Source organism: Styela clava, chromosome 7 (assembly GCF_964204865.1).
Source record: "Styela clava chromosome 7, kaStyClav1.hap1.2, whole genome shotgun sequence".
Taxonomy (NCBI): Eukaryota; Metazoa; Chordata; class Ascidiacea; order Stolidobranchia; family Styelidae; genus Styela; species Styela clava.
The window spans coordinates 5,434,488-5,459,607 of NC_135256.1; the positions used below are offsets into that span (position 1 = coordinate 5,434,488).

Consider the following 25,120-nt stretch of genomic DNA (forward strand, 5'->3'; position numbering starts at 1 on the left):
AGGTATTCGAAAATGCCCAACCCTATAGTACCAGGTTAGGGTTAGGGCATAATTTTATTCCGATTTTCTTTATTTTAGTTCTATTACGAGTTTGGGAACTGTCTGTGTTAGCGAAGAGAATATACCCCCTGTCCATAGGTTTCACTCCTTTTACACAATTTGATTTCAAGTAGACGAACAAAATTAGTTATCTCCCTATTGGTACACACTCTTCTGGAGCGCCCTTTAATTGGGTCAAAACAAACCTTCCTCGACACTCCTACCCCAGATGCTTTATTCACATACTTTATTTAGACACAGAGTAAATATCAAACATACTTAACTTGCACGCAAGAAGGCAATTAATTCTAAACTTCAAATGTCCTTGTTGCAAATGCTGCAATCGTATATGCACTTTATGCAGAGTTTACACGCCCACGCAACTTCGCTTCGAAGTATGACGTAGGAGGAATCGGGAGAGGCAACATGATAAAACATCTTGCCCAGCGGTCCTCGATACTCCGGCGTATTTTATTATGGTTTTATTGCAGTTGCATGTCAAACTTTTCTACTGCCCGGAGTGAGTTTCTGATAATGGTGCCCCTTATACCTAACTTCAAAAACAATCTGGGGGCTTAACAAATAGTAGATGTTGTTATGCACGAGAACGAATAAATTGAAGGTCAAGTAAGAGTGAAATATTTGTATTATTTTTGTTTAAATCATTAAACAGAGCAACAAACTCACTCCTATAACGTGTTGCCCTTCACGCTCCTGCTTAGTTAGCAACAATTTTGCTGATTTGTAAGTATTTTGTATGTTTATACAAACTCAAAGGTGAATAACCCTAATAAAAACTTTCGTGGCACGTTTAGGTTTTGAATGAAAATAAGTTTAGATTTGTATTTTAAAATCAAATTAGTACCTATGAGTCAAATCGCTTATCTATTTTCGTTAATACCTTCAAAACAATATGAGGACTCGCTTTCTCCCAACTCAATACGTACACATTTATATGAAAACCAGACACTTTCTCCCTGCGGATTGTTTTAATGGTGGCGCGTAGTGCCATGGCTCAGTACACATTTGACACTGATGTACCGCAGACCTTGCCGTCTAAACACGGTTTAAGATAGAATGACTTAATTTGGGCGGGATTGGGTGTAAATTCGCCACAATTGGCAAGGTCATCTAATAAAAATATGTTTACAAATAAAAAAATGTTCGTCAATATAATTGTATTGGTGGCAACAGACTCTGATGACCCCAAAGGGTCGTATCATTTCCTCCCAGTCATCCAACTAAGCATCTGTCTATTTCTTGTTTATATGTGTTTGCATAATATTGTGTGTTTTATGGTTTGACCAATGGAATAAACTCTCTCTCTCTCTGTTGTACGCTTCTAAGAAAATTATGGTTAGCACTGATTCCGGCTTAAAAGCAATGTACACAATCAAGATAAACGAACTCTGTTGTTCCTATAATAATTTGTGTGATATCTGTCGCACTCATGTAATATTTCGTGTTATCAGCAAATGCAAACATTCTGTTATCAATGGTGTATGCCTTCCATACGTAATGGCTTTTCTCATTTATAGGGTTTGGGTCAACAGAGTGTCAAGGAAGATTATACAACGTCTTAAGTCTCATTATGATAGAATCGCATGTACTCGCAGTTTCTACTGGGCACATATTCATTATATATATATATATATATCCTAGATGTAAATGCTAGTTTTCAGATCCTTTTCACAAAAACTATTGCAAACTGAGTGGCAATCTCAAATCTGAAAGATTGCGAATTTCTAAAATTTCTCGTTGCTCGAATTCTCTACCCACGTCATCTGAGATAACGCGGCAAACCGCTTTTTGAAAAACACAAAATACTCAAATACAAAATAAACATCACAAGGTATATATGTTGGGCGCGTGTGTTTATTCCGACATATTGCAGTCAGATAAACCACCAAAGCCTGGAAATGTTTTCGGATAAATTCTTCAAACTTGTTCTCTGCATCTGCGCTACGATATGTTGGGTGGATGCTCTACCTTCATCTGAAAAGGTTAGTTATACTTTTTCATTTTATTATTACAAGAGAGCAGTGCTCAAATATATAGACAGGAGAATTTTAGAAAGTGTTCTCGTGAATTAAAAATTAACAGCAAAAGTTTCAGCGAAAGGCCGGACCCGTAGAAAATAGTTTTTATGGTATAAGACCTTAAATAGGTCTGAATATAAATACAAAAGTAAATAAATTTTTCAGTAAATACTTATTTTATTTATTTAATACCATGAAAACTCAAAATTGATAATTTTTAACAGAATGTGGATCCCGCTGCCGTTGTGGAGGTTTCTGATAATAACCCGGAGGAGAGGTATGGTTCGATGTTTATATGTATAGGATGACCCCAAAGCAAAACACATAAATTTTTAATTACTTCTGCGGACATGAAAACAATTATTCAACATCCGATGAACTTCTGTTTGTGTACGATTTCACCCAGAAGTTTTAGTAATTCAGGACACTTTGCGTAAAACTTTTGTTTTCTCAAGAATGTTCCAATTTACCTGGATTATGTTTTTTTTTTTGGGGGGGGGGGGGGGGGGGGCTTGTTACAGGGGGGTGAAAGGCGTGAAATACTGAAGCATACATAGCAATCTTCCGTAGCTTGGAACATTTTTTAGACCCTCGAGGCTCTTGAAACCCCCACGTTTCCGGCTAGCTGAAACGGTGTAACTTAACAATCAAAAATTCTAGCCTATAAACAACAAAGCCGTATGGTTTGTTTAACGAACCACAAACAGTCATAGTTATAGAGCATATACCAGGAATATTTCTGAAATATTGTATTGTATTTTAAGCATTCATTCAAGCCACAGCGATAACACCGATGAGAACCTGAATATACAAACCAGATGTATTCAAATTGGACAAAATGATTGCGATAAATCTTCCGAATGCTGTGGATATCCAACGATAGTGTGCGCGTGAGTGTGTGGTCGCAACCATTTATTTTTTCATGGATCTTACTTAATATATAGCGCGTCCATGAAGTCTTTCATTTTTTTAAATTGCAAAGGGAGTTTATCGATACCATGTATTATTTTGGCCCTCACAGATGTATGTACTTTCGCCCTCACAGAAGTAAAAATACTTAAATAGTTACTGATTAAAACACAACAAACCTGGTTAAGATATATTGAGAACTGACTTCATAACAAAATTCAAATTGTAAAGGGATGTTATGGATACCCTGTATGTTGACTCTAACCGATTATCGGGAGTTTTGTATCTATCCTGACTCATAATATACCACAAATTTACATTATATGCTTACTCTAACAATTGGTCTGTTGTTTTATATTTATTCTAACGTATATTTACCGTATGTTTTTAAATGGGTACTCCCGAAGTATGTGAACCAAGATGGCGGGACGTAGTTTGTGTACCTGCTTAGGGTTAGGCCATAATTCTATTCCAATTTGTCTTATTTTAGTTCTATTACGAGTTCGGGGACTAGCCCAGTGCCTCCCATAGTATTTGTGCCTGAAATTATGAGCCTAACCTGTTACGCATACTACGTCCCGTTGTCCGCCATCTTGGTTCACATAACATACTCCTGTTCATATGCTTTCTTTAACCATTTGTCTCAAGTTTAAACTCAGCCCAATTTAAATGTATTATCGAATCATATTTACAAATATATAACTATTCATCTAAGAGTTGATTGTTACGGATGCATGGACATAGTAACTGGTATCTTTAAATCACGTGGATGTTGCCATTTTATTTCAGACGTAATCTGACATTTTTTAAAGGCTCAATTACAAATACAGAAAAGTCCTACCCCTAAATATTTTCTTTTTTCAGGATCAACTTGAATACCTGGGTCACGACTTGCGTTCCTCGATTCTTACTGAAGAACAGCGTTGGTGGCCAAGAAATGCAAATAATAGATTAGGAATGAAAATTACGAAGTAGCATATTTAGAATAAAAAACTACGCAATCACTTCTGTCTCGAATTTATGGAAATGTATAAAGCGAGAGAATATCTGATTTGATAAACTTCATTCAAAAAATTAACTTTCCTTATCATGCTCTTTAACTGTGTTAAAAATTATGGGAAACGGTTTTATCGTATTTTAGTGATATTTCGCATATACTCTCGTCTACTCATTCAATGAGGCAGTAAACGGACATCAAACTGGGAGCGATGTATCTCAGACAAGATCCTAAGGCCGAGTACGGGACATATATCAGCTCCGAATTGTCCTAAAATTTTGTTCCAAACAATATAGTATGCTACACATATAATCTGCGAATGTCATATTTTGCAAAACTCATCAAGTTTTGCGACAATTAAATCGTTATTCTGCTTGATTGGCTGATTTTTGTGCATAAAAAATTTATCTGCATCATATGTACAATGTTCTTTTATTGTTATGCGCCAGAGTTTAGGCAGATCCCTCCTTTGCGCAATGTAAGTATCACTGTTGTCTCTTGTGGGTATGTAAATCTGCTCGGCTTGTGCAAGAATGAGATCAACCTGACAGTTGCTCGAAATATTCCAAGATTTTGTTAGCAGTGTAGATATCGGGGCTTATATTACGTTAGTTCTATAAATAGAATCGATTTGAAAGCTGTTGAGTTACAAATCACCAAGACATGGTACAGGTGACTCGAAAATGAAATTTATTGAGCGGTCCTTTTGATGGCAATACCTTATTTCAGGCATGTCCAACCTTTTTAGTGCCGCGCGCCATTTTCATACGAGGAAACTCATTGCGGGCCGCCAACTTAAATATATATATATGATATACCAGTTCTGATTTACGTTAGAATTTGAATCAAACGGATTGCACAAAGCTATTGTGAGTTTATTCGACGCAAAAATAACATACACACGATAGCAAAAGTCAAACAAAAAAACAACGTATACCGGAACCAGTAGCAAAGATATTGTACATTTTTTTATTTTACTGTGGCGATAAGGATGATCAGAACCGACAAGAAGGATAAAAAATCCTATAATTTTCCTTGACCCATGATCGCACAATAGCTTTTAATTTTGTTGAATTTTCATTTAGTCGTGTCCTTCGCGCGTTTGAACGACGAGGAATAAATGCTTTAATAATAATTTACCTATTTTTTATGGGAGGTGTCAAATGTGCCTCAAATTTGTGGGAGACGATTGCTTAAGTTTAGTTTATTTAATTTCGAAAAATACTTTGCGGGCCACTCGAAACTCTTCTACGGGCCACGGGTTGGACGACCCTGTTTGTTTTCAATAGAACTTCTATTATCCATCCATTATCATGTTAAATTATTGCACTTTTGCATTTTTATAGCTGTACCAAAACGGTCATCATATAATAATGTCATCAAACTGGCTCCTAATTCGTGACCTTCCTAAATGCAAATTATAAATTTTTAGGAGCAGTTTTATTTATCTATTGATTGTTAATCATTTTGCTGAAAATTACACACAAAACCTTGAGGATCAAGACTAATGATAATAGGATTAGAATAGCTTCTACAGGCTTTGCATGATATTCAGTTCGATTCGAATCAAAAATTATTCGATTTTGGACAGCCCTAATTGTAGATAACAGTTCATATTTGAATATAATAGCTTCGAATATAGTAAACTATTCGGTATTGGACATCCCTGGGAGGAAGTTACTGGTTCTGTATCAAATCATATTTTTAGGCTTACGTGAACTATTATTTGTTTAAAAAGCATATGACTGTAGGCTGTTAATTCTAACAACTGTTCGCGGTATTACTGTGTGACAGAATCAGGAATGTGTGACTATGAGTTAATACAAAATGTTTTCATCATATCATACTAAAATATGCGAGATTAACGCCACACAGGTCCCACCGAGATTTGAACTCGGATCGCTGGATTCAAAGTCCAGAGTGCTAACCATTACACCATGGGGCCGACGCGGTATAGCGTATGTGATAATTGGTGAAATATACGTAATCAAATTAAATCAATTAACTCGTTTTTATCATAATTAATCGGAAATCAACGGGTAATCAGTTTTAACTTTCTTAATCATAGATTCAAACATCAGAATATCTCCATGAGATGAAGAGGTAAATAGTCTTAGACTGAGAAATATAAAGAGAGTGATAGAGAGAGAGATGTAGATGCATATACCTTAGTTTGCGCCGTTCGGCGCCATGGCTTAGTTGGTAAAGCGCCTGTCTAGTAAACAGGAGATCCTGGGTTCGAATCCCAGTGGTGCCTTTATTTGTTTCAAATCTTGGTGTGCGCGTAAGTGTGTGGTCGCAACCATTTGTTATTTCATGGATCTTGCTTACGTTATTCCATGGATCTTACCTAATAAAGAGGGTGTCCATAAATTCTTGGAATTTTTTAAAATTGCAAAGGGAATTTATCGATACCATGTAATATTTTGGCCCTCACAGACGTATTATATGAAGTAAAAATACTTAAACAATTACTGATTAAAAAATAACAAACCTGGTTAAAATATATTGAGGACTGACTTCATAACAAAATTGAAATTGTAAAGGGATTTTATCGACACCCTATCTGTTTACTCTAACCCGGCGTTTCCCAACCTTTTTGGTCGCGAACTATTTTCTCACCGGCGAAAACCTTTGCGGACTCAAGGTGCGTTTATTGCAACCGTACTCTGTGTGAAAAAGCAATAAAACTAAACACAACATAATTTTACCGAAATTCAAAATAGGAAACTCGCCACAATTACGCGGTCGTTATAAGAGCCGAATTATTTAGTGTATGATGGCCTTTCCTTTCGCACAACGGTCAATCCATGACAACGACAAGATTTTAAATGTCTTTCTATTTTAATTTAATTGTGTTCATGGTAACTCGCCGTTGCGTCGGCTTACGACAAGATTACTTCTTAATGTATGCATCACGGCAGTCTGCGAACATAATAATGGGAGAATATATTGCCCTATTATATTTAGTTTGGATACATACTTTTTGCGATCTTGCAAATTTGTTATTTGTGCCTGAAATTATGGCCAAACCTGGTACACATACTATTTTCCGTTGTCGGCCATCTTGATTCACGTAACATACCCTTGTTTATATGCTTTTTTTAACCGTTTGTCTCAAGTTTAAACCCAGTCCAATTCAAATGTATTATCGAATCTGGTACACATACTACGTTCCGTTGTCCGCCATCTTGATTCACATAACATACACCTGTTTATATGCTTTTTTAACCGTTTGTCTCCAGTTTGAACCCAGCCCAATTCAAATGTATTATAGAATCATATTTACAAATATATAACTATTCATCTAAGAGTTGATTGTTACGGATGCATGGAATCAGTAACTGGTATCTTTAAATTTCGTGTATGTTGCCATTTTATTTCAGAAGTAATCTGACAATTTTAAAAGGCTCAGTTACAAATACAGAAAGGTGTTTTTAAACTTTTACCTTCATTTATTTCATTTTACAGAATCAACTTAAATAACTGGGTCACGACTTGCGTCCCTCGATTCCTCCTGAAGAACAGCGTTGGTGGCCAAGAAATGCAAATAATAGATTAGGAATGAAACTTACAAAGTAGCATATTTAGAATATAAAACTACGCAATCACTTCTGTCTCGAATTTATGGAAATATATAAAGCGAGAGAATATCTGATTTGATAAACTTCATTCAAAAAATTAACTTTCCTTATCATGCTCTTTAAATGTGTAAAAAATTATAGGAAACGGTTTTATCGTATTTTAGTGATATTTCGCATATACTCTCGTCTACTCATTCAATGAGGCAGTAAACGGACATCAAACTGGGAGCGATGTATCTCAGACAAGATCCTAAGGCCGAGTACGGGACATATATCAGCTCCGAATTGTCCTAAAATTTTGTGCCAAACAATATAGTATGCTACACATATAATCTGCGAATGTCATATTTTCAAAACTCATCAAGTTTTGCGAAAATTAAATCGTTATTCTGCTTGATTGGCTGATTTTTGTGCATAAAAAATTTATCTGCATAATATGTACGATGTTCTTTTATTGTTATGCGCCAGAGTTTAGGCAGATCCCTCCTTTGCGCAATGCAAGTATCACTGTTGTCTCTTGTGGGTATGTAAATCTGCTCGGCTTGTGCAAGAATGAGATCAACCTGACAGTTGCTCGAAATATTCCAAGATTTTGTTAGCAGTGTAGATATCGGGGCTTATATTACGTTAGTTTTATAAATAGAATCGATTTGAAAGCTGTTGAGTTACAAATCACCAAGACATGGTACAGGTGACTCGAAAATGAAATTTATTGAGCGGTCCTTTTGATGGCAATACCTTATTTCAGGCATGTCCAACCTTTTTAGTGCCGCGGGCCACTTTCATACGAGGAAACTCATTGCGGGCCGCCAACTTAAATATATATATATGATATACCAGTTCTGATTTACGTTAGAATTTGAATCAAACGGATTGCACAAAGCTATTGTGAGTTTATTCGACGCAAAAATAACATACACACGATAGCAAAAGTCAAACAAAAAAAACAACGTATACCGGAACCAGTAGCAAAGATATTGTACATTTTTTTTATTTTACTGAGGCGATAAGGATGATCAAATCTTACAAGAAGGATAAAAACTCCTATAATTTTTTCGACCAATGATCGCACAATTTGATTTTGTTGAATTTTCATTTAGTCCTGTCTTTCGCGCGTTTGAACGGTGCTGCATTGGAGTAAATGCTTTAATAATAATTTACCTAATTTTAATGGGACGTGTCAACTGTGGCTCAAATTTGTGGGAGACGTCGGGTTAAGTTTAGTTTATTTAATTTCGGAAAATACTGCGCGGGCCACTCGAAACTCTTCTGCGGGTCACGGGTTGGACGACCCTGCATAATTTCAAGGGAACTTCTATAATCCATCTATTATCATGTTAAATTATTGCACTTTTGCATTTTGATGGCTGTACCAATACGGTCATCATATAATAATGTCATCAAACTAGCTCCTAATTCGTGACCTTCCTAAATGCAAATTATAAATTTTTAGGAGCAGTTTTATCTATCTATTGGTTGTTAATCATTTTGCTGAAAATACCACACAAAACCTTGAGAACCAAGACTAATGATAATAGGATTAGAATAGCTCCTACAGGCTTTGCATAATGTTCAGTTCGATTCGAATCAAAAAATATTCGATTTTGGACAGCCCTAATTGTAGATAACAGTTCATAATTGAATATAATAATTTCGAATATAGTAAACTATTCGGTATTGGCCATCCCTGGGAAGAAGTTACTGGTTCTCTATTAAATCATATTTTTAGGCTTACGCGAAATAGTATTTGTTTAATAAAAAGCAAGAATCAGGAATGTGTGACTATGAGTTTATACAAAAAGTTTTCATCAAATCATACATTAGTAAGCGAGATTAACGCCACACAGGTCCCACCGGGATTTGAACTCGGATCGCTGAATTCAAAGTCCAGAGTGCTAACCATTACACCATGGGGCCGACGCGGTGATGGCGCTTGTGATAATTGGTAAAATATACGTAATCAAATTAAATCAATTAACTCGTTTTGATCAAAATTAATCGGAAATCAACGGGTAATTATTTTAACATTCTTAATCATAGATTCAAACATCAGAATATCTCCATGAGATGAAGAGGTAAATAGTCTTAGACTGAGAAAGATAAAGAAAGTGATAAAGAGAGAGATGTAGATGCATATACCATAGCCTACGCCGTTCGGCGCCATGGCTTAGTTGGTAAAGCGCCTGTCTAGTAAACAGGAGATCCTGGGTTCGAATCCCAGTGGTGCCTTTATTTGTTTCAAATCTTGGTGTGCCCGTAAGTGTGTGGTCGCAACCATTTGTTATTCCATGGATCTTACTTACGTTATTCCATGGATCTTACCTAATATAGAGGGTGTCCATGGAGTCTTGGAATTTTTCAAAATTGCAAAGGGAATTTATCGATACCATGTAATATTTTGGCCCTCACAGATGTATTGAATGAAGTAAAAATACTTAAACAATTATTGATTAAAAAAAAAAAAACCTGGTTAAAATATATTGAGAACTAACTTCATAACAAAATTGAAATTGTAAAGGGATTTTATGGACACCCTATCTGTTTACTCAAACTGGTTTTTCCCAACGTTTTTTGGTCGCGGACTATTTTCTCACCGGCGAAAACATTTGCGGACTCAAGGTGCGTTTATTGCAACCGTACTCTGTGTGAAAAAGCAATAAAACCAAACACAACATAATTTTACCGAATTTCAAAATCGAAAATTTGCCACAACTACGCGTTCGTTATAAGAGCCGAATTTTTTAGTGCCTGATGGCCTTTTCTGTCACACAATAGTCAATCCATGACAACGACAAAAAATTAAATGACTTTCTATTTAAATTTAATTGTGTTCATGGCAACTCGCGTTGCGTCGGCTTATGACAAGATTACTTCTTAATGTATGCATTACTTCTTAAAAATGGCACGGCAGTCTGCGAACATAATATTGGGAGAATATATTGCCCGATTATATTTAGTTTGAATACATATTTTTTGCGATCTTGCGAATTTGTTATTTGTGCCTGAAATTATGACCTAATCTGGTACACATACTACGTTCCGTTGTCCGCCATCTTGGTTCACATAACATACCCCTGTTTATATGCTTTCTTTAATGGTTTGTCTCAAGTTTAATCCCAGCCCAATTCAAATGTTTTATCGAATCATATTTACAAATATATAACTATTCATCTAATAGTTGATTGTTACGGATGCATGGACTTAGTAACTGGTATCTTTAAATCTCGTGGATGTTGCCGTTTTATTTCAGGAGTTATCTACCATTTTTTAAAGGCTCAATTACAAATACAGCAAAGTCCTACCCTCAAATATTTTCATTTTCCAGAATCAACTTGAATACCTGGGTCACGACTTGCGTTCCTCGATTCTTACTGAAGAACAGCGTTGGTGGCCAAGAAATGCAAATAATAGATTAGGAATGAAAATTACGAAGTAGCATACTTGGAATAAAAAACTACGCAATCACTTCTGTCTCGAATTTATGGAAATGTATAAAGCGAGAAAATATCTGATTTGATAAACTTCATTCAAAAAATTAACTTTCCTTATCATGCTCTCTAACTGTGTAAAAAACTATAGGCAACCGTTTTATCGTATTTTAGTGAAATTTTGCATATACTCGCGTCTACTCATTCAATGAGGCAGTAAACGGACATCAAAAGGATCACCGACAAGATCCTATGTCCGAGTACGGGACATATATCAGCTCCAAATTGTCCTAATATTTTGTGCCAAACAATATAGTATGCTACACATATAATCTGCAAATGTCATATTTAGCAAAACTCATCAAGTTTTGCGACAATTAAATCGGTATTCTGCTTGATTGGCTGATTTTTGTGCATAAAAATTTTATCTGCATCATAATATGTACGATGTTCTTTTATTATTACGAGCCAGAGTTTAGGCAGATCCCTCCCTTGCACAAAGACAAGTATCACTGTCGTCTCTTGTGGATATGTGAATCTGCTCGGCTTGTACAAGATTGAGATCAACCTGACAGTTGCTCGAGATATTCGAAGATTTTGTTAGCAGTGTAGATAACGGGCGCTATATAACGCTAGTTCTATAAATAAAATCGATTTGAAGCTGTTGAGTTACTAATCACCAAGACATGGTACATGTGACTCAGAGATGATATTCATTACGCGGTCCTTTTGATGGCAATACCCTATTTCAGGCATGTCCAGCCTTTTTAGTGCCGCGGGCCACTTTCATACAAGGAAACTCATTGCGGGCCGCAAACTTAAATATAAATATATATTATACCAGTTCTGATTTACGTTAGAATTTGAATCAAACGCCTGGATTGCACAAAGCTATTGTGAATATCTGAACACAATATGCACGCATTTTCACGGAGTGACTAAATTTCAGAAGTTTTATTCAACGCAAAATAACATACACACGATAGCAAAATGCAAACAAAACAAAAAAAAAACAATGTATACCGGAACCAGTAGCAAAGATATTGTACATTTTTTTATTTTACTGAGGCGATAAGGATGATCAAATCCTACAAGAAGGATAAAAACTCCTATAATTTTCTCGACCAATGACCGCACAATTTGATTTTGTTGAATTTTCATTTAGTCCTGTCTTTCGCGCGTTTGAACGGTGCTGCATTTGAATAAATGCTTTAATAATAATTTACCTAATTTTTATGGGACGTGTCAACTGTGGCTCAAATTTGTGGGAGACGTCGGGTTAAGTTTAGTTTATTTAATTTCGGAAAATACTGCGCGAACCACTCGAAACTCTTCTGCGGGTCACGGGTTGGACGACCCTGCATAATTTCAATGGAACTTCTATTATCCACCTATTATCATGTTAAATTATTGCACTTTTGCATTTTGATGGCTGTACCAATACGGTCATCATATAATAATGTCATCAAACTAGCTCCTAATTCGTGACCTTCCTAAATGCAAATTATAAATTTTTAGGAGCAGTTTTATCTATCTATTGGTTGTTAATCATTTTGCTGAAAATACCACACAAAACCTTGAGAATCAAGACTAATGATAATAGGATTAGAATAGCTCCTACAGGCTTCGCATAATGTTCAGTTCGATTCGAATCAAAAAATATTCGATTTTGGACAGCCCTAATTGTAGATAACAGTTCATAATTGAATATAATAATTTCGAATATAGTAAACTATTATAAGATGAAGAGGTAAATAGTCTTAGACTGAGAAAGATAAAGAAAGTGATAGAGAGAGATGTAGATGCATATACCTTACTTAGTGCATGTTGTTCGGCGCCATGGCTTAGCTGGTAAAGCGCCTGTCTTGTAAACAGGAGATCCTGGGTTCGAATCCCAGTGGTGCCTTTATTTGTTTCAAATCTTGGTGTGCCCGTAAGTGTGTGGTCGCAACCATTTGTTATTCCATGGATCTTACTTACGTTATTCCATGGATCTTACCAAATAAAGAGGGTGTCCATGAAGTCTTGGAATTTTTCAAAATTGCAAAGATGTAATATTTTGGCACTCACAGACGTATTATATGAAGTAAAAATACTTAAACAATTACTGATTAAAAAACAACAAACCTGGTTAAAATATATTGAGGACTGACTTCATAACAAAATTGAAATTGTAAAGGGATTTTATCGACACCCTATCTGTTTACTCTAACCCGGCGTTTCCCAACCTTTTTGGTCGCGAACTACTTTCTCACCGGCGAAAATCTTTGCGGACTCAAGGTGCGTTTATTGCAACCGTACTCTGTGTGAAAAAGCAATAAAACTGAACACAACATAATTTTACCAAAATCGGAAATTTGCCGCAATTACGCGTTCGTTATAAGAGCCGAATTTTTTAGTGTAGGATGGCCTTTTCTGTTGCACAATAGTCAATCCATGACAACGACAAGAATTTAAATGTCTTTCTATTTTAATTCAATTGTGTTTGTGGTAACTCGCCGTTGCGTCGGCTTACGACCAGATTACTTCTTAATGTATGCATTACTTCTTAAAAAATGGCACGGCAGTCTGCGAACATAATAATGGGAGAATATATTGCCCGATTATATTTAGTTTGGATACATATTTTTTGCGATCTTGCGAATTTGTTATTTGTGCCTGAAATTATGACCTAACCTGGTACACATACTACGTTCCGTTGTCCGCCATCTTGGTTCACATAACATACCCCTGTTTATATTCTTTCTTTAATCGTTTGTCTCAAGTTTAATCCCAGCCCAATTCAAATGTATTATCGAATCATATTTACAAATATATAACTATTCATCTAATAGTTGATTGTTACGGATGCATGGACTTAGTAACTGGTATCTTTAAATCTCGTGGATGTTGCCGTTTTATTTCAGGAGTAATCTGACATTTTTTAAGGGCTCAATTACAAATACAGCAAAGTACTACCCTCAAATATTTTTATTTTCCAGAATCAACTTGAATACCTGGGTCACGACTTGCGTTCCTCGATTCTTACTGAAGAACAGCGCTGGTGGCCAAGAAATGCAAATGATAGATTAGGAATGAAAATTACGAAGTAGCATATTTAGAATAAAAAACTACGCAATCACTTCTGTCTCGAATTTATGGAAATGTATAAAGCGAGACAATATCTGATTTGATAAACTTCATTCAAAAAATCAACTTTCCTTATCATGCTCTCTAACTGTGTAAAAAATTATAGGCAACTGTTTTATCGTATTTTAGTGATATTTCGCATATACTCGCGTCTACTCATTCAATGAGGCAGTAAACAGACATCAAACTGGGGCGATTGATCACCGACAAGATTCTAAGGCCGAGTACGGGACATATATCAGCTCCGAATTGTCCTAAAATTTTGTGCCAAACAATATAGTATATATATATACTACACATATATTCTGCGAATGTCATATTTAGCAAAATTCATCAAGTTTTGCGACACTTAAACGTTATTCTTCTTGATTTGCTGATTTTTGTGCATAAAAATTTTATCTGCATCATAATATGTACGATGTTCTTTTATTATTACGAGCCAGAGTTTAGGCAGATCCCTCCCTTGCGCGAAGACAAGTATCACTGTTGTCTCTTGTGGATATGTGAATCTGCTCGGCTTGTACAAAATTGAGATCAACCTGACAGTTGCTCGAGATATTCGAAGATTTTGTGTAGATAATGGGGCGCTATATAACGCTCGTTCTATAAATACAATCGATTTGAAGCTGTTGAGTTACTAATCACCAAGACATGGTACAGGTGACTCAGAGATGAAATTCATTACGGCGGTCCTTTTGGTGGCAATACCTTATTTCAGGCATGTCCAACCGTTTTAGTGCCGCGGGCCACTTTCATACGAGGAAACTCATTGCGGGCCGCAAACTTAAATATAGATGTATATTATACCAGTTCAGTTTACGTTAGAATTTGAATCAAACGCCTGGATTGCACAAAACTATTGTGAATATCTGAACACAATATGCAGGGATTTTCACGGTGTGACTAAATTTCAGAAGTTTTATTCAACGCAAAAATAACGTAAACACGATAGCAAAATGCAAACAAAAAAAAAAACAATGTATACCGGAACCAGTAGCAAAGATATTGTACATTTTTTTATTTTACTGAGGCGATAAGGATGATCAAAGCCTACAAGAAGGATAAAAACTCCTCTAATTTTCCTCGACCAATGATCGCACAATTTGATTTTGTTGAATTTTCATTTAGTCGTGTCTTTCGCGCGTTTGAACAATGCTGCATTTGAATAAATGCTTTAATAATAATTTACTTAATTTTTTATGGGAAGTGTCAACTGTGGCTCAAATTTGTGGGAGACGTCGGGTTAAGTTTAGTTTAATTAATTTCGGAAAATACTGCGCGGGCCACTCGAAACTCTTCTGCGCGCCACGGGTTGGACGACCCTGCTTAATTTCAATGGAACTTCTATTATCCATCTATTATCATGTTAAATTATTGCACTTTTGCATTTTGATGGCTGTACCAATACGGTCATCATATAATAATGTCTTCAAACTGTGACCTAATGTATTATCGAATCTGGTACACATACTACGTTCCGTTGTCCGCCATCTTGGTTCACATAACATACTCCTGTTTATATGCTTTTTTAACCGTTTGTCTAAAGTTTAAACCCAGCCCAATTCAAATGTATTATAGAATCATATTTACAAATATATAACTATTCATCTAAGAGTTGATTGTTACGGATGTATGGAATCAGTAACTGGTATCTTTAAATTTCGTGTATGTTGCCATTTTATTTCAGAAGTAATCTGACAATTTTAAAAGGCTCAGTTACAAATACAGAAAAGTGTTTTTAAACTTTTACCTTCAATTATTTCATTTTACAGAATCAACTTAAATAACTGGGTCACGACTTGCGTCCCTCGATTCCTCCTGAAGAACAGCGTTGGTGGCCAAGAAATGCAAATAATAGATTAGGAATGAAACTTACAAAGTAGCATATTTAGAATATAAAACTACGCAATCACTTCTGTCTCGAATTCATGGAAATATATAAAGCGAGAGAATATCTGATTTGATAAACTTCATTCAAAAAATCATGCTTTCCTTATCATGCTCTCTAACTGTGTAAAAAATTATAGGCAACTGTTTTATCGTATTTTATTGATATTTCGCATATACTCGCGTTTACTCATTCAATGAGGCAGTAAACGGACATCAAACTGGGGACGATTGATCTCCGACAAGATTCTAAGGCCGAGTACGGGACATATATCAGCTCCGAATTGTCCTAAAATTTTGTGCCAAACAATATAGTATGCTACACATATAGTCTGCGAATGTCATATTTTGCAAAGCTCATTGAGTTTTGCGACAAATAAATCGTTATTCTGCTTGATTGGCTGATTTTTGTGCCTAAAAATTTTATCTGTATCATATGTACGATGTTCTTTTAGAGTTCAGGCAGATTCCTCCTTTGCGCAAATGCAAGTATCAATGTTGTCTCTTGTGGGTATGTAAATCTGCTCGGCCTGTACAAGAATGAGATCAACTTGACAGTTGCTCGAGATATTCGAAGATTTTGTTAGCAGTGTAGATAACGGGCGCTAAATAACGCTAGTTCTATAAATAGAATCGATTTGAAGCTGTTGAGTTACTAATCACCAAGACATGGTACAGGTGACTCAAAGATGAAATTCATTGGGGCGGTCCTTTTGATGGCAATACCTTATTTCAGGCATGTCCAACCTTTTTAGTTGCATGATATTTAGTTCGATTCGAATAAAAAATTATTCGATTTTGGACAGCCCTAATTGTAGATGACAGTTCATATTTGAATATAATAATTTCGAATATAGTGAACTATTCGGTATTAGCCATCCCTGGGAGAAAGTTACTGGTTCTCTATTAGATCATGTTTTTAGGCTTACGCAAAATATTATTTGTTTAAAAAAGCATATGACTGTAGGCTTTTAATTCTAACAACTGTTCGCGTTATTACTGTGTGACAGAATCAGGATTGTGTGACTGTGAGTTTATACAAAAAGCTTTCATCAAATCATACAAAAATATGCGAGACTAACGCCACACAGGTCCCACCGAGATTTGAACTCGGATCGCTGGATTCAGAGTCCAGAGTGCTAACCATTACACCATGGGGCCGACGAGGAACGGTGCTTGAGATAATTACTAAAATAAACGTAATCAAATTAAATCAATTAACTCTTCTTGATCAAAATTAATAGCAAACAAATGGGAAACCAAATATAATTTCATTAACCACATACTCAACGAATAGAATATCTCAATTAGTTAGAGAGGTGGATAGAGTTAGACATAGATAGACAGAGAAACAGAGAGAGAGAGAGTCATACAAGTGCTAATTGTAGATAACAGTTCATAATTGAATATAATAGGATAGGATTTACATATTTATCCCGGGGGAGAGGAAAGCCGATAAGACGGCTTATCCATATGGCGAACCACGGCCTCTCGTCCGGTTACCATTCCAAGTCGGGTATGGGATAGAGTTTTTTACTGTATTGTTTGTTTTCGGAAGCATGGACTTGGTGGTGGAGGAAGCCGTAACCGACCAGCGGTTACGTGAACCACCCAACGACGGCGAGGAGTCCAGCAATCCTCTCGCACATAACCCTCCCTGCATGGGATTCGAACCTGCGAACCCACGCAGAGCAATTAGAGGTGCGGTGGCGAGCGTATTCCTAACGCTTAGCCCGTTGAGCCACACCGCCACGCCAAATAATTTCGAATATAGTAAACTATTCGGTATTGGCCATCCCTGGGAAGAAGTTACTGGTTCTCTATTAAATCATATTTTTAGGCTTACGCGAAATAGTATTCGTTTAATAAAAAGCAAGAATCAGGAATGTGTGACTATGAGTTTATACAAAAAGTTTTCATCAAATCATACATTAGTAAGCGAGATCAACGCCACACAGGTCCCACCGAGATTTGAACTCGGATCGCTGGATTCAAAGTCCAGAGTGCTAACCATTACACCATGGGGCCGACGCGGTGATGGCGCTTGTGATAATTGGTAAAATATACGTAATCAAATTAAATCAATTAACTCGTTCTGATCAAAATTAATCGGAAATCAACGGGTAATTATTTTAACATTCTTAATCATAGATTCAAACATCAGAATATCTCCATGAGATGAAGAGGTAAATAGTCTTAGACTGAGAAAGATAAAGAAAGTGATAAAGAGAGAGATGTAGATGCATATACCATAGCCCATAGGTTCTCAAAGTGCTCCGTACGGAGCCCCAGGGCTCCGCAAGAGAAACCCAGGGGCTCCGCGAGCTATTCGATTACTTTTCAAAATAATGACTTGGCTAATTTTGTAACTGTTCAAAGGGGCAATAACAGCTTTGATATAGTTTGACAACAATATAGCCTCGAAATATGGCAAAGAGGCGTAAATAAAAAATGACATTATTTATAAGCTGGAGCGCAGCCAGGATTCTTAAGACGTGAGGATTTGATTCGGAAATTTCCGCGCAATATTATTTGCGATTATAAAAAACGGATAACGAGATTTCTGTTGCGTAAAATATTCAATGCTTGTCCGATGCGAACATTTGAAGTGTCTTGTCGTAATAATTCAATTGTACTCATAGTTACTCACGTTTCATTCGAGATTACTAATATGAAAGAACACTATTCTAAAATAACATAAAATACGTGATAAACTGCCAACTATAAATAAATTGGAGTCGTAACACATAACACCAAATTTTGTGATTTACAATGCCTATAAAAGCGTTTTTAATCTGACGTGACTCTGCTAAAACGAAACTTATAGTGTGATCTTTTATTTTAACTTTTAATATTTTAGAAGGCTGTTTTTCAATTAAGAAATTTGGGTTGCGGATTTACCTCCTCATTATTAATTATTATTTTCAGCACTTCGTTGCCGATAACGATATGGTAACATGTTTTTCACATTGAACTCATAATTTCCCACGAGAATAAAAAAGCAATTATCGTCGTCATTGTGGAACATTACATGTATATGCCGAAATATTTTTTGATTTAGGGATGATAAACACCGGCGTAAAGATGTTTAATAACACACCATACTGACAAAAACTATCGGTTATTGTAACAAAATGCAATCGGGCACGTTATTAGCGGCCTTCCGAAAATGTCAAAAGGGAAAAGATTCGACCCCTAGTTGAATATGTTTGTCAAGTGTCAAATTTACAGCTTTAGTAAGAGTATATATAATTTATCTTTGAAATTTAGATTTATTTATGACTTGCATTAACCATATTAAAAAAGGTTTAGCATTTAAATCAAGTAAAGTACTTTTAACTTACTCAGCAAAATTAATCGGGAAGTAACAATTTTAACATTACTTTTGGGGCTCCGTGAATAATAGTCAACATTTTCAAGGGCTCCGCAACACTAAAAGTTTGAGAACCCCTGCCATAGCCTACGCCGTTCGGCGCCATGGCTTATTTGGTAAAGCGCCTGTCTAGTAAACAGGAGATCCTGGGTTCGAATCCCAGTGGTGCCTTTATTTGATTCAAATCTTGGTGTGCGCGTAAGTGTGTGGTCGCAACCATTTGTTATTCCATGGATCTTACTTACGTTATTCCATGGATCTTACCAAATAAAGAGGGTGTCCATGAAGTCTTGGAATTTTTCAAAATTGCAAAGGGAATTTATCGATACCATCTAATATTTTGGCCCTCATAGACGTATTATATGAAGTAAAAATACTTAAACAATTACTGATTAAAAAACAACAACCCTGGTTAAAATATATTGGGGACTGACTTCATAACAAAACTGAAATTGTAAAGGAATTTTATCGACACCCTATCTGTTTACTCAAACTGGTTTTTCCCAACCTTTTTGGTCGCGGACTATTTTCTCACCGGCGAAAACCTTTGCGGACTCAAGGTGCGTTTATTGCAATCGTACTCTGTGTGAAAAAGCAATAAAACCAAACACAACATAATTTTACCGAATTTCAAAATCGGAAATTCGCCACAATTACGCGTTGGTTATAAGAGCCGAATTTTTTAGTGTATGATGGCCTTTTCTGTCGCACAATAGTCAATCCATGACAACGACAAGAATTTAAATGTCTTTCTATTTTAATTTAATTGTGTTCATGGTAACTCGCCGTATTTAGCATATTTAGATTAAAAAACTACGCAATCACTTCTGTCTCGAATTTATGGAAATGTATAAAGCGAGAGAATATCTGGTTTGATAAACTTCATTCAAAAAATTAACTTTCCTTATCATGCTTTCTAACTGTGTAAAAAATTATAGGCAACTGTTTTATCGTATTTTACTGATATTTCGCATATACTCGCGTTTACTCATTCAATGAGGCAGTAAGCGGACATTAAACTGGGGACGATTGATCTCCGACAAGATTCTAAGGCCGAGTACGGGACATATATCAGCTCCGAATTGTCCTAAAATTTTGTGCCAAACAATATAGTATGCTACACATATAATCTGCGAATGTCATATTTTGCAAAGCTCCTTGAGTTTTGCGACAATTAAATCGTTATTCGGCTTGATTGGCTGATTTTTGTGCGTAAAAATTTTATCTGCATCATATGTGCGATGTTCTTTTATTATTACGAGCCAGAGTTTAGGCAGATCCCTCCCTTGCGCAAAGACAAGTATCACTGTTGTCTCTTGTGGATATGTGAATCTGCTCGGCTTGTACAAGATTGAGATCAACCTGACAGTTGCTCGAGATATTCGAAGATTTTGTGTAGATAATGGGGCGCTATATAACGCTAGTTCTATAAATAGAATCGATTTGAAGCTGTTGAGTTACTAATCACCAATACAAGGTACAGGTGACTCAGAGATGAAATTCATTACGGCGGTCCTTTCGATGGCAATACCTTATTTCAGGCATGTCCAACCTTTTTAGTGCCGCGGGCCACTCTCATACGAGAAAACTCATTGCGGGCCGCAAACTTAAATATATATATATATATATATATATATATATATATATATTATACCAGTTCTGTTTACGTTAGAATTTGAATCAAACGCCTGGATTGCACAAAGCTATTGTGAATATCTGAACACAATATGCACGCATTTTCACGGAGTGACTAAATTTCAGAAGTTTTATTCAACGCAAAATAACATAGGGGAAAGTGGGGAAGGTTGGGACACATTTTTTTCTTTTGCATATTTTGAGCCGTTAATTCTGCATATTCTCTTAAGTTTGCGGGACTAATGCATAGAGGGGTAAATGTAGTTTTTATTCAGCAACAAAGAAATTCCCTTGCGACACACATCTTACTACCAAAATGCTTTGAAAAACGTCTGTCAAGTGTCCCACTGTACCCCACTTGTGGGGCACAATCGGACAGACCCTGGGGCACAATGGGTCAGTCTGTCAAAATTCAACGAAGTATGCCCTTAAAAATAAGCAATTAATCAGCATAATCGTCTAAAGTACGGGGAGACTTCGAATTTGAAGATTTAATATATTTAAAATCAATGTTCAACTGAAATAGTTCAGATATTTTGACAAAACATTTTGCAAAAAAATTTGATTATTTCCTTCCTCGAATCTAAATCTGGAAATATTATTGATTCTCGAATATATTCCATATTGGGCCATGGGTCGAAAGAAACCATTATGTTACACAAAATATAACGCATCCCTAAGTCTCTAAGCACTTATTGTAACAAACACTGTCGAATTGTGCCCTGTAGAGCATTTCCCACTGAACCCCGGTCCATTGTTCCCCATAGGAAACAAATATTTTCAGACCATCCCACGGCAAAATTCGGAAGGCACAGCCACTCGCTAACGTTAGGAATATTTTACAGTGGATTGACGCTAAAGAATATCAGACGATGGTTTGTCTCGTTGGAAAGGCTAAACTAAAAAAAAGAAAAAACTGGAACGGTGAAATTTTTTTTTTCAATCTCCCAAAACCAATTTCACCCCATAGCTTGCGCCAATCTACCCGTCCGTTGTCCGTTCGCGGGGACGTTGTAACTCACCGAAGGGCGGATTGGAACATCGAGCCGCGGAGTTGCATTTTGGTGGCTGTACGCCTGTACCAATACGATCATCATATAATAATGTCATCAAACTAGCTCCTAATTCGTGACTTTCCTAAATGCAAATTATAAATTTTTAGGAGCAGTTTTAACCATCTATTGGTTTTTAAACATTTTGCGGAAAATTACACACAGAACCTTGAGGATCAAGACTAATGATAATAGGATTAGAATAGCTCCGACAGGCTTTGCATAATATTCAGTTCGATTCGAATCAAAAAATATTCGATTTTGGACAGCTCTAATTGTAGATAACAATTCATATTTGAATATAATAGTTTCGAATATAGTAAACTATTCGGTATTGGCCATCCCTGGGAGGAAGTTACTGGTTCTGTATCAAATCATATTTTTAGGCTTACGTGAAATATTATTTGTTTAAAAAGCATATGACTGTAGGCTGTTAATTCTAACAACTGTTCGGAGTATTACTGTGTGACAGAATCAGGAATGTGTGACTATGAGTTAATACAAAATGTTTTCATCATATCATACTAAAATATGCGAGATTAACGCCACAAAGGTCCCACCGAGATTTGAACTCGGATCGCTGGATTCAAAGTCCAGAGCGCTAACCATTACACCATGGGGCCAACGCGGTATAACGTATGTGATAATTGGTGAAATATACGTAATCAAATTAAATCAATTGACTCGTTTTTATCAAAATTAATCGGAAATCAACGGGTTATCAGTTTTAACTTTCTTAATCATAGATTCAAACATCAGAATATCTCCATGAGATGAAGAGGTAAATGGACCTTTCCCCGACCTTTGACCCCCGGAAAATTCTTCCTATACTTTACCATTGCAAAATTTTCAGTGCTATTTTAGGAGTGCTTTTGCGAGTTGGCGCCTGTAAAATGGGGTATGTGTTTCAAACCATCATTATGATTCATTGCACACAACAATCGGTTTTTTCAAAGTACCGGTAAAAAATTTCAGGCTAGTCTATCACAGCTATTTCTACACTAATTTCTATTACTGCAATTAAATTAAAACTCCTAGGAAGACAGAGTGATTATTGAATTATCTGATTTTTATTTAAGTTTCCGAAACACAACTGAACAATAACGAATAGAGTTCAAAAACGCGAAAACGAGGTAATGTTTACAACCACGCTTGAAAATCTGTCTGAGTGAGAAAAGTGTCTATGCGGATGCAAAAGGGGGCATTGTTACGTCACTTTTTTCATTTTGCTGATTGGCCAATGTCACGAAGTAAACAAGGAAGTCGATGCTCGGGGAAAGGATCATAGTCTTAGACTGAGAAAGATAAAGAGAGTGATAGAGAGAGAGATGTAGATGCATATACCTTAGTCTACGCCGTTCGGCGCCATGGCTTAGTTGGTAAAGCGCCTGTCTAGTAAACAGGAGATCCTGGGTTCGAATCCCAGTGGTGCCTTTATTTGTTTCAAATCTTGGTGTGCGCGTAAGTTTGTGGTCGCAACCATTTGTTATTCCATGGATCTTACTTACGTTATTCCATGGATCTTACCTAATAAAGAGGGTGTCCATAAAGTCTTGGAATTTTTTAAAATTGCAAAGGGAATTTATCGATACCATGTTATATTTTGGACCTCATAGACGTATTATATAAAGTAAAAATACTTAAAACAATTACTGATTAAAAAACAACAAACCTGGTTAAAATATATTGAGGACTGACTTCATAACAAAATTGAAATTGTAAAGGGATTTTATCGACACCCTATCTGTTTACTCTAACCCGGCGTTTCCCAACCTTTTTGGTCGCGAACTATTTTCTCACCGGCGAAAACCTTTGCAGACTCAAGGCGCGTTTATTGCAACCGTACTCTGCGTGAAAAAGCAATAAAACCAAACACAACAGAAATTTAACGAATTTCAAAATCGGAAATTTGCCACAATTACGCGTTGGTTATAAGAGCCGAATTTTTTAGTGTATGATGGCCTTTTCTGTCGCACAATAGTCAATCCATGACAACGACAAGAATTTAAATGTCTTTCTATTTTAATTTAATTGTGTTCATGGTAACTCGCCGTTGCGTCGGCTTACGACAAGATTACTTCTTAATGTATGTATTACTTCTTAAAAATGGCACGGCAGTCTGCGAACATACTAATGGGAGAATATATTGCCCGATTATATTTAGTTTGGATACATATTTTTTGCGATCTTGCGAATTTGTTATTTGTGCCTGAAATCATGGCCTAACCTGGTACACATACTACGTTCCGTTGTCCGCCATCTTGGTTCACATAACATACCCTTGTTTATATGCTTTCTTTAACCGTTTGTCTCAAGTTTAATCCCAGCTCAATTCAAATGTGTTATCGAATCCTATTTACAAATAACTATTCATTTAGGAGTTGATTGTTACGGATGCATGGACTTTAAATCTTAAGGACGTTGTCAATTTATTTCACAAGTCTTCAAACCTTTTTTAAAGGCTCAATTACAAAATCAATCACAAAAAAAAAAGTCCTACTCTTAAATATTTTCATTTTCCAGAATCAACTTGAATACCTGGGTCACGACTTGCGTTCCTCGATTCTTACTGAAGAACAGCGTTGGTGGCCAAGAAATGCAAATAATAGATTAGGAATGAAAATTACGAAGTAGCATATTTAGAATATAAAACTGCGCAATCACTTCTGTCTCGAATTTATGGAAATGTATGAAGCGAGAGAATATCTGATTTGATAAACTGCATTCAAAAAATTAACTTTACTTATCATGCTCTCTAACTGTGTAAAAAATTATAGGCAACTGTTTTATCGTATTTTAATGATATTTCGCATATACTCGCGTCTACTCATTTAATGAGGCAGTAAACAGACATCAAACTGGGGGCGATTGATCACCGACAAGATCCTAAGGCCGATTACGGGACATATATCAGCTCCGAATTGTCCTAAAATTTTGTGCCAAACAATATATTATGCTACACATATAATTTGCGAATGTCATATTTTGCAAAACCCATCAAGTTTTGCGACAATTAAAACGTTATTCTTCTTGATTAGCTGATTTTTG

The 25,120-nt window shown here is 36.1% G+C and overlaps 1 protein-coding gene and 10 non-coding genes across 11 annotated transcripts; 6 read left to right on the forward strand and 5 right to left on the reverse strand.

Moving 5' to 3' along the window:
• The first annotated feature begins 835 nt into the window (after nucleotides 1–835).
• LOC120328225 (uncharacterized) lies at nucleotides 836–4,402 on the forward strand. Its single transcript, XM_039394656.2, has 4 exons — nucleotides 836–2,042; nucleotides 2,303–2,355; nucleotides 2,843–2,968; nucleotides 3,852–4,402. Exons 1-4 carry the CDS (start codon nucleotides 1,959–1,961, stop codon nucleotides 3,940–3,942), a joined length of 354 nt encoding a protein of 117 aa, XP_039250590.2. The 5' UTR covers nucleotides 836–1,958; the 3' UTR covers nucleotides 3,943–4,402.
• Nucleotides 4,403–5,857: 1,455 nt separating this feature from the next.
• Trnaq-uug (transfer RNA glutamine (anticodon UUG)) lies at nucleotides 5,858–5,929 on the reverse strand. The gene has a single exon. It is a non-coding gene; the product is annotated as a tRNA-Gln (tRNA).
• Nucleotides 5,930–6,168: 239 nt separating this feature from the next.
• Trnat-agu (transfer RNA threonine (anticodon AGU)) lies at nucleotides 6,169–6,241 on the forward strand. Its single transcript has one exon. It is a non-coding gene; the product is annotated as a tRNA-Thr (tRNA).
• A 3,172-nt stretch (nucleotides 6,242–9,413) lies between these two features.
• On the reverse strand, nucleotides 9,414–9,485 carry Trnaq-uug (transfer RNA glutamine (anticodon UUG)). Its single transcript has one exon. It is a non-coding gene; the product is annotated as a tRNA-Gln (tRNA).
• A 239-nt stretch (nucleotides 9,486–9,724) lies between these two features.
• Trnat-agu (transfer RNA threonine (anticodon AGU)) lies at nucleotides 9,725–9,797 on the forward strand. Its single transcript has one exon. It is a non-coding gene; the product is annotated as a tRNA-Thr (tRNA).
• A 3,032-nt stretch (nucleotides 9,798–12,829) lies between these two features.
• Nucleotides 12,830–12,902, forward strand: Trnat-ugu (transfer RNA threonine (anticodon UGU)). Its single transcript has one exon. It is a non-coding gene; the product is annotated as a tRNA-Thr (tRNA).
• Nucleotides 12,903–17,101: 4,199 nt separating this feature from the next.
• Nucleotides 17,102–17,173, reverse strand: Trnaq-uug (transfer RNA glutamine (anticodon UUG)). Its single transcript has one exon. It is a non-coding gene; the product is annotated as a tRNA-Gln (tRNA).
• A 795-nt stretch (nucleotides 17,174–17,968) lies between these two features.
• Trnaq-uug (transfer RNA glutamine (anticodon UUG)) lies at nucleotides 17,969–18,040 on the reverse strand. Its single transcript has one exon. It is a non-coding gene; the product is annotated as a tRNA-Gln (tRNA).
• Nucleotides 18,041–19,483: 1,443 nt separating this feature from the next.
• Nucleotides 19,484–19,556, forward strand: Trnat-agu (transfer RNA threonine (anticodon AGU)). The gene has a single exon. It is a non-coding gene; the product is annotated as a tRNA-Thr (tRNA).
• Nucleotides 19,557–22,623: 3,067 nt separating this feature from the next.
• On the reverse strand, nucleotides 22,624–22,695 carry Trnaq-uug (transfer RNA glutamine (anticodon UUG)). Its single transcript has one exon. It is a non-coding gene; the product is annotated as a tRNA-Gln (tRNA).
• A 738-nt stretch (nucleotides 22,696–23,433) lies between these two features.
• On the forward strand, nucleotides 23,434–23,506 carry Trnat-agu (transfer RNA threonine (anticodon AGU)). The gene has a single exon. It is a non-coding gene; the product is annotated as a tRNA-Thr (tRNA).
• The last annotated feature ends 1,614 nt before the right edge of the window (nucleotides 23,507–25,120 follow it).

Bases quoted from the DNA above. Each gene is read 5' to 3' on its own strand.
- LOC120328225 (XM_039394656.2), top strand. From the start codon at position 1,959: ATGTTTTCGGATAAATTCTTCAAACTTGTTCTCTGCATCTGCGCTACG. The intron at 2,043-2,302 runs GTTAGTTATACT...AATTTTTAACAG, and splicing joins CTCTACCTTCATCTGAAAAG to AATGTGGATCCCGCTGCCGT. The intron at 2,969-3,851 runs GTGAGTGTGTGG...TTCTTTTTTCAG, and splicing joins TATCCAACGATAGTGTGCGC to GATCAACTTGAATACCTGGG.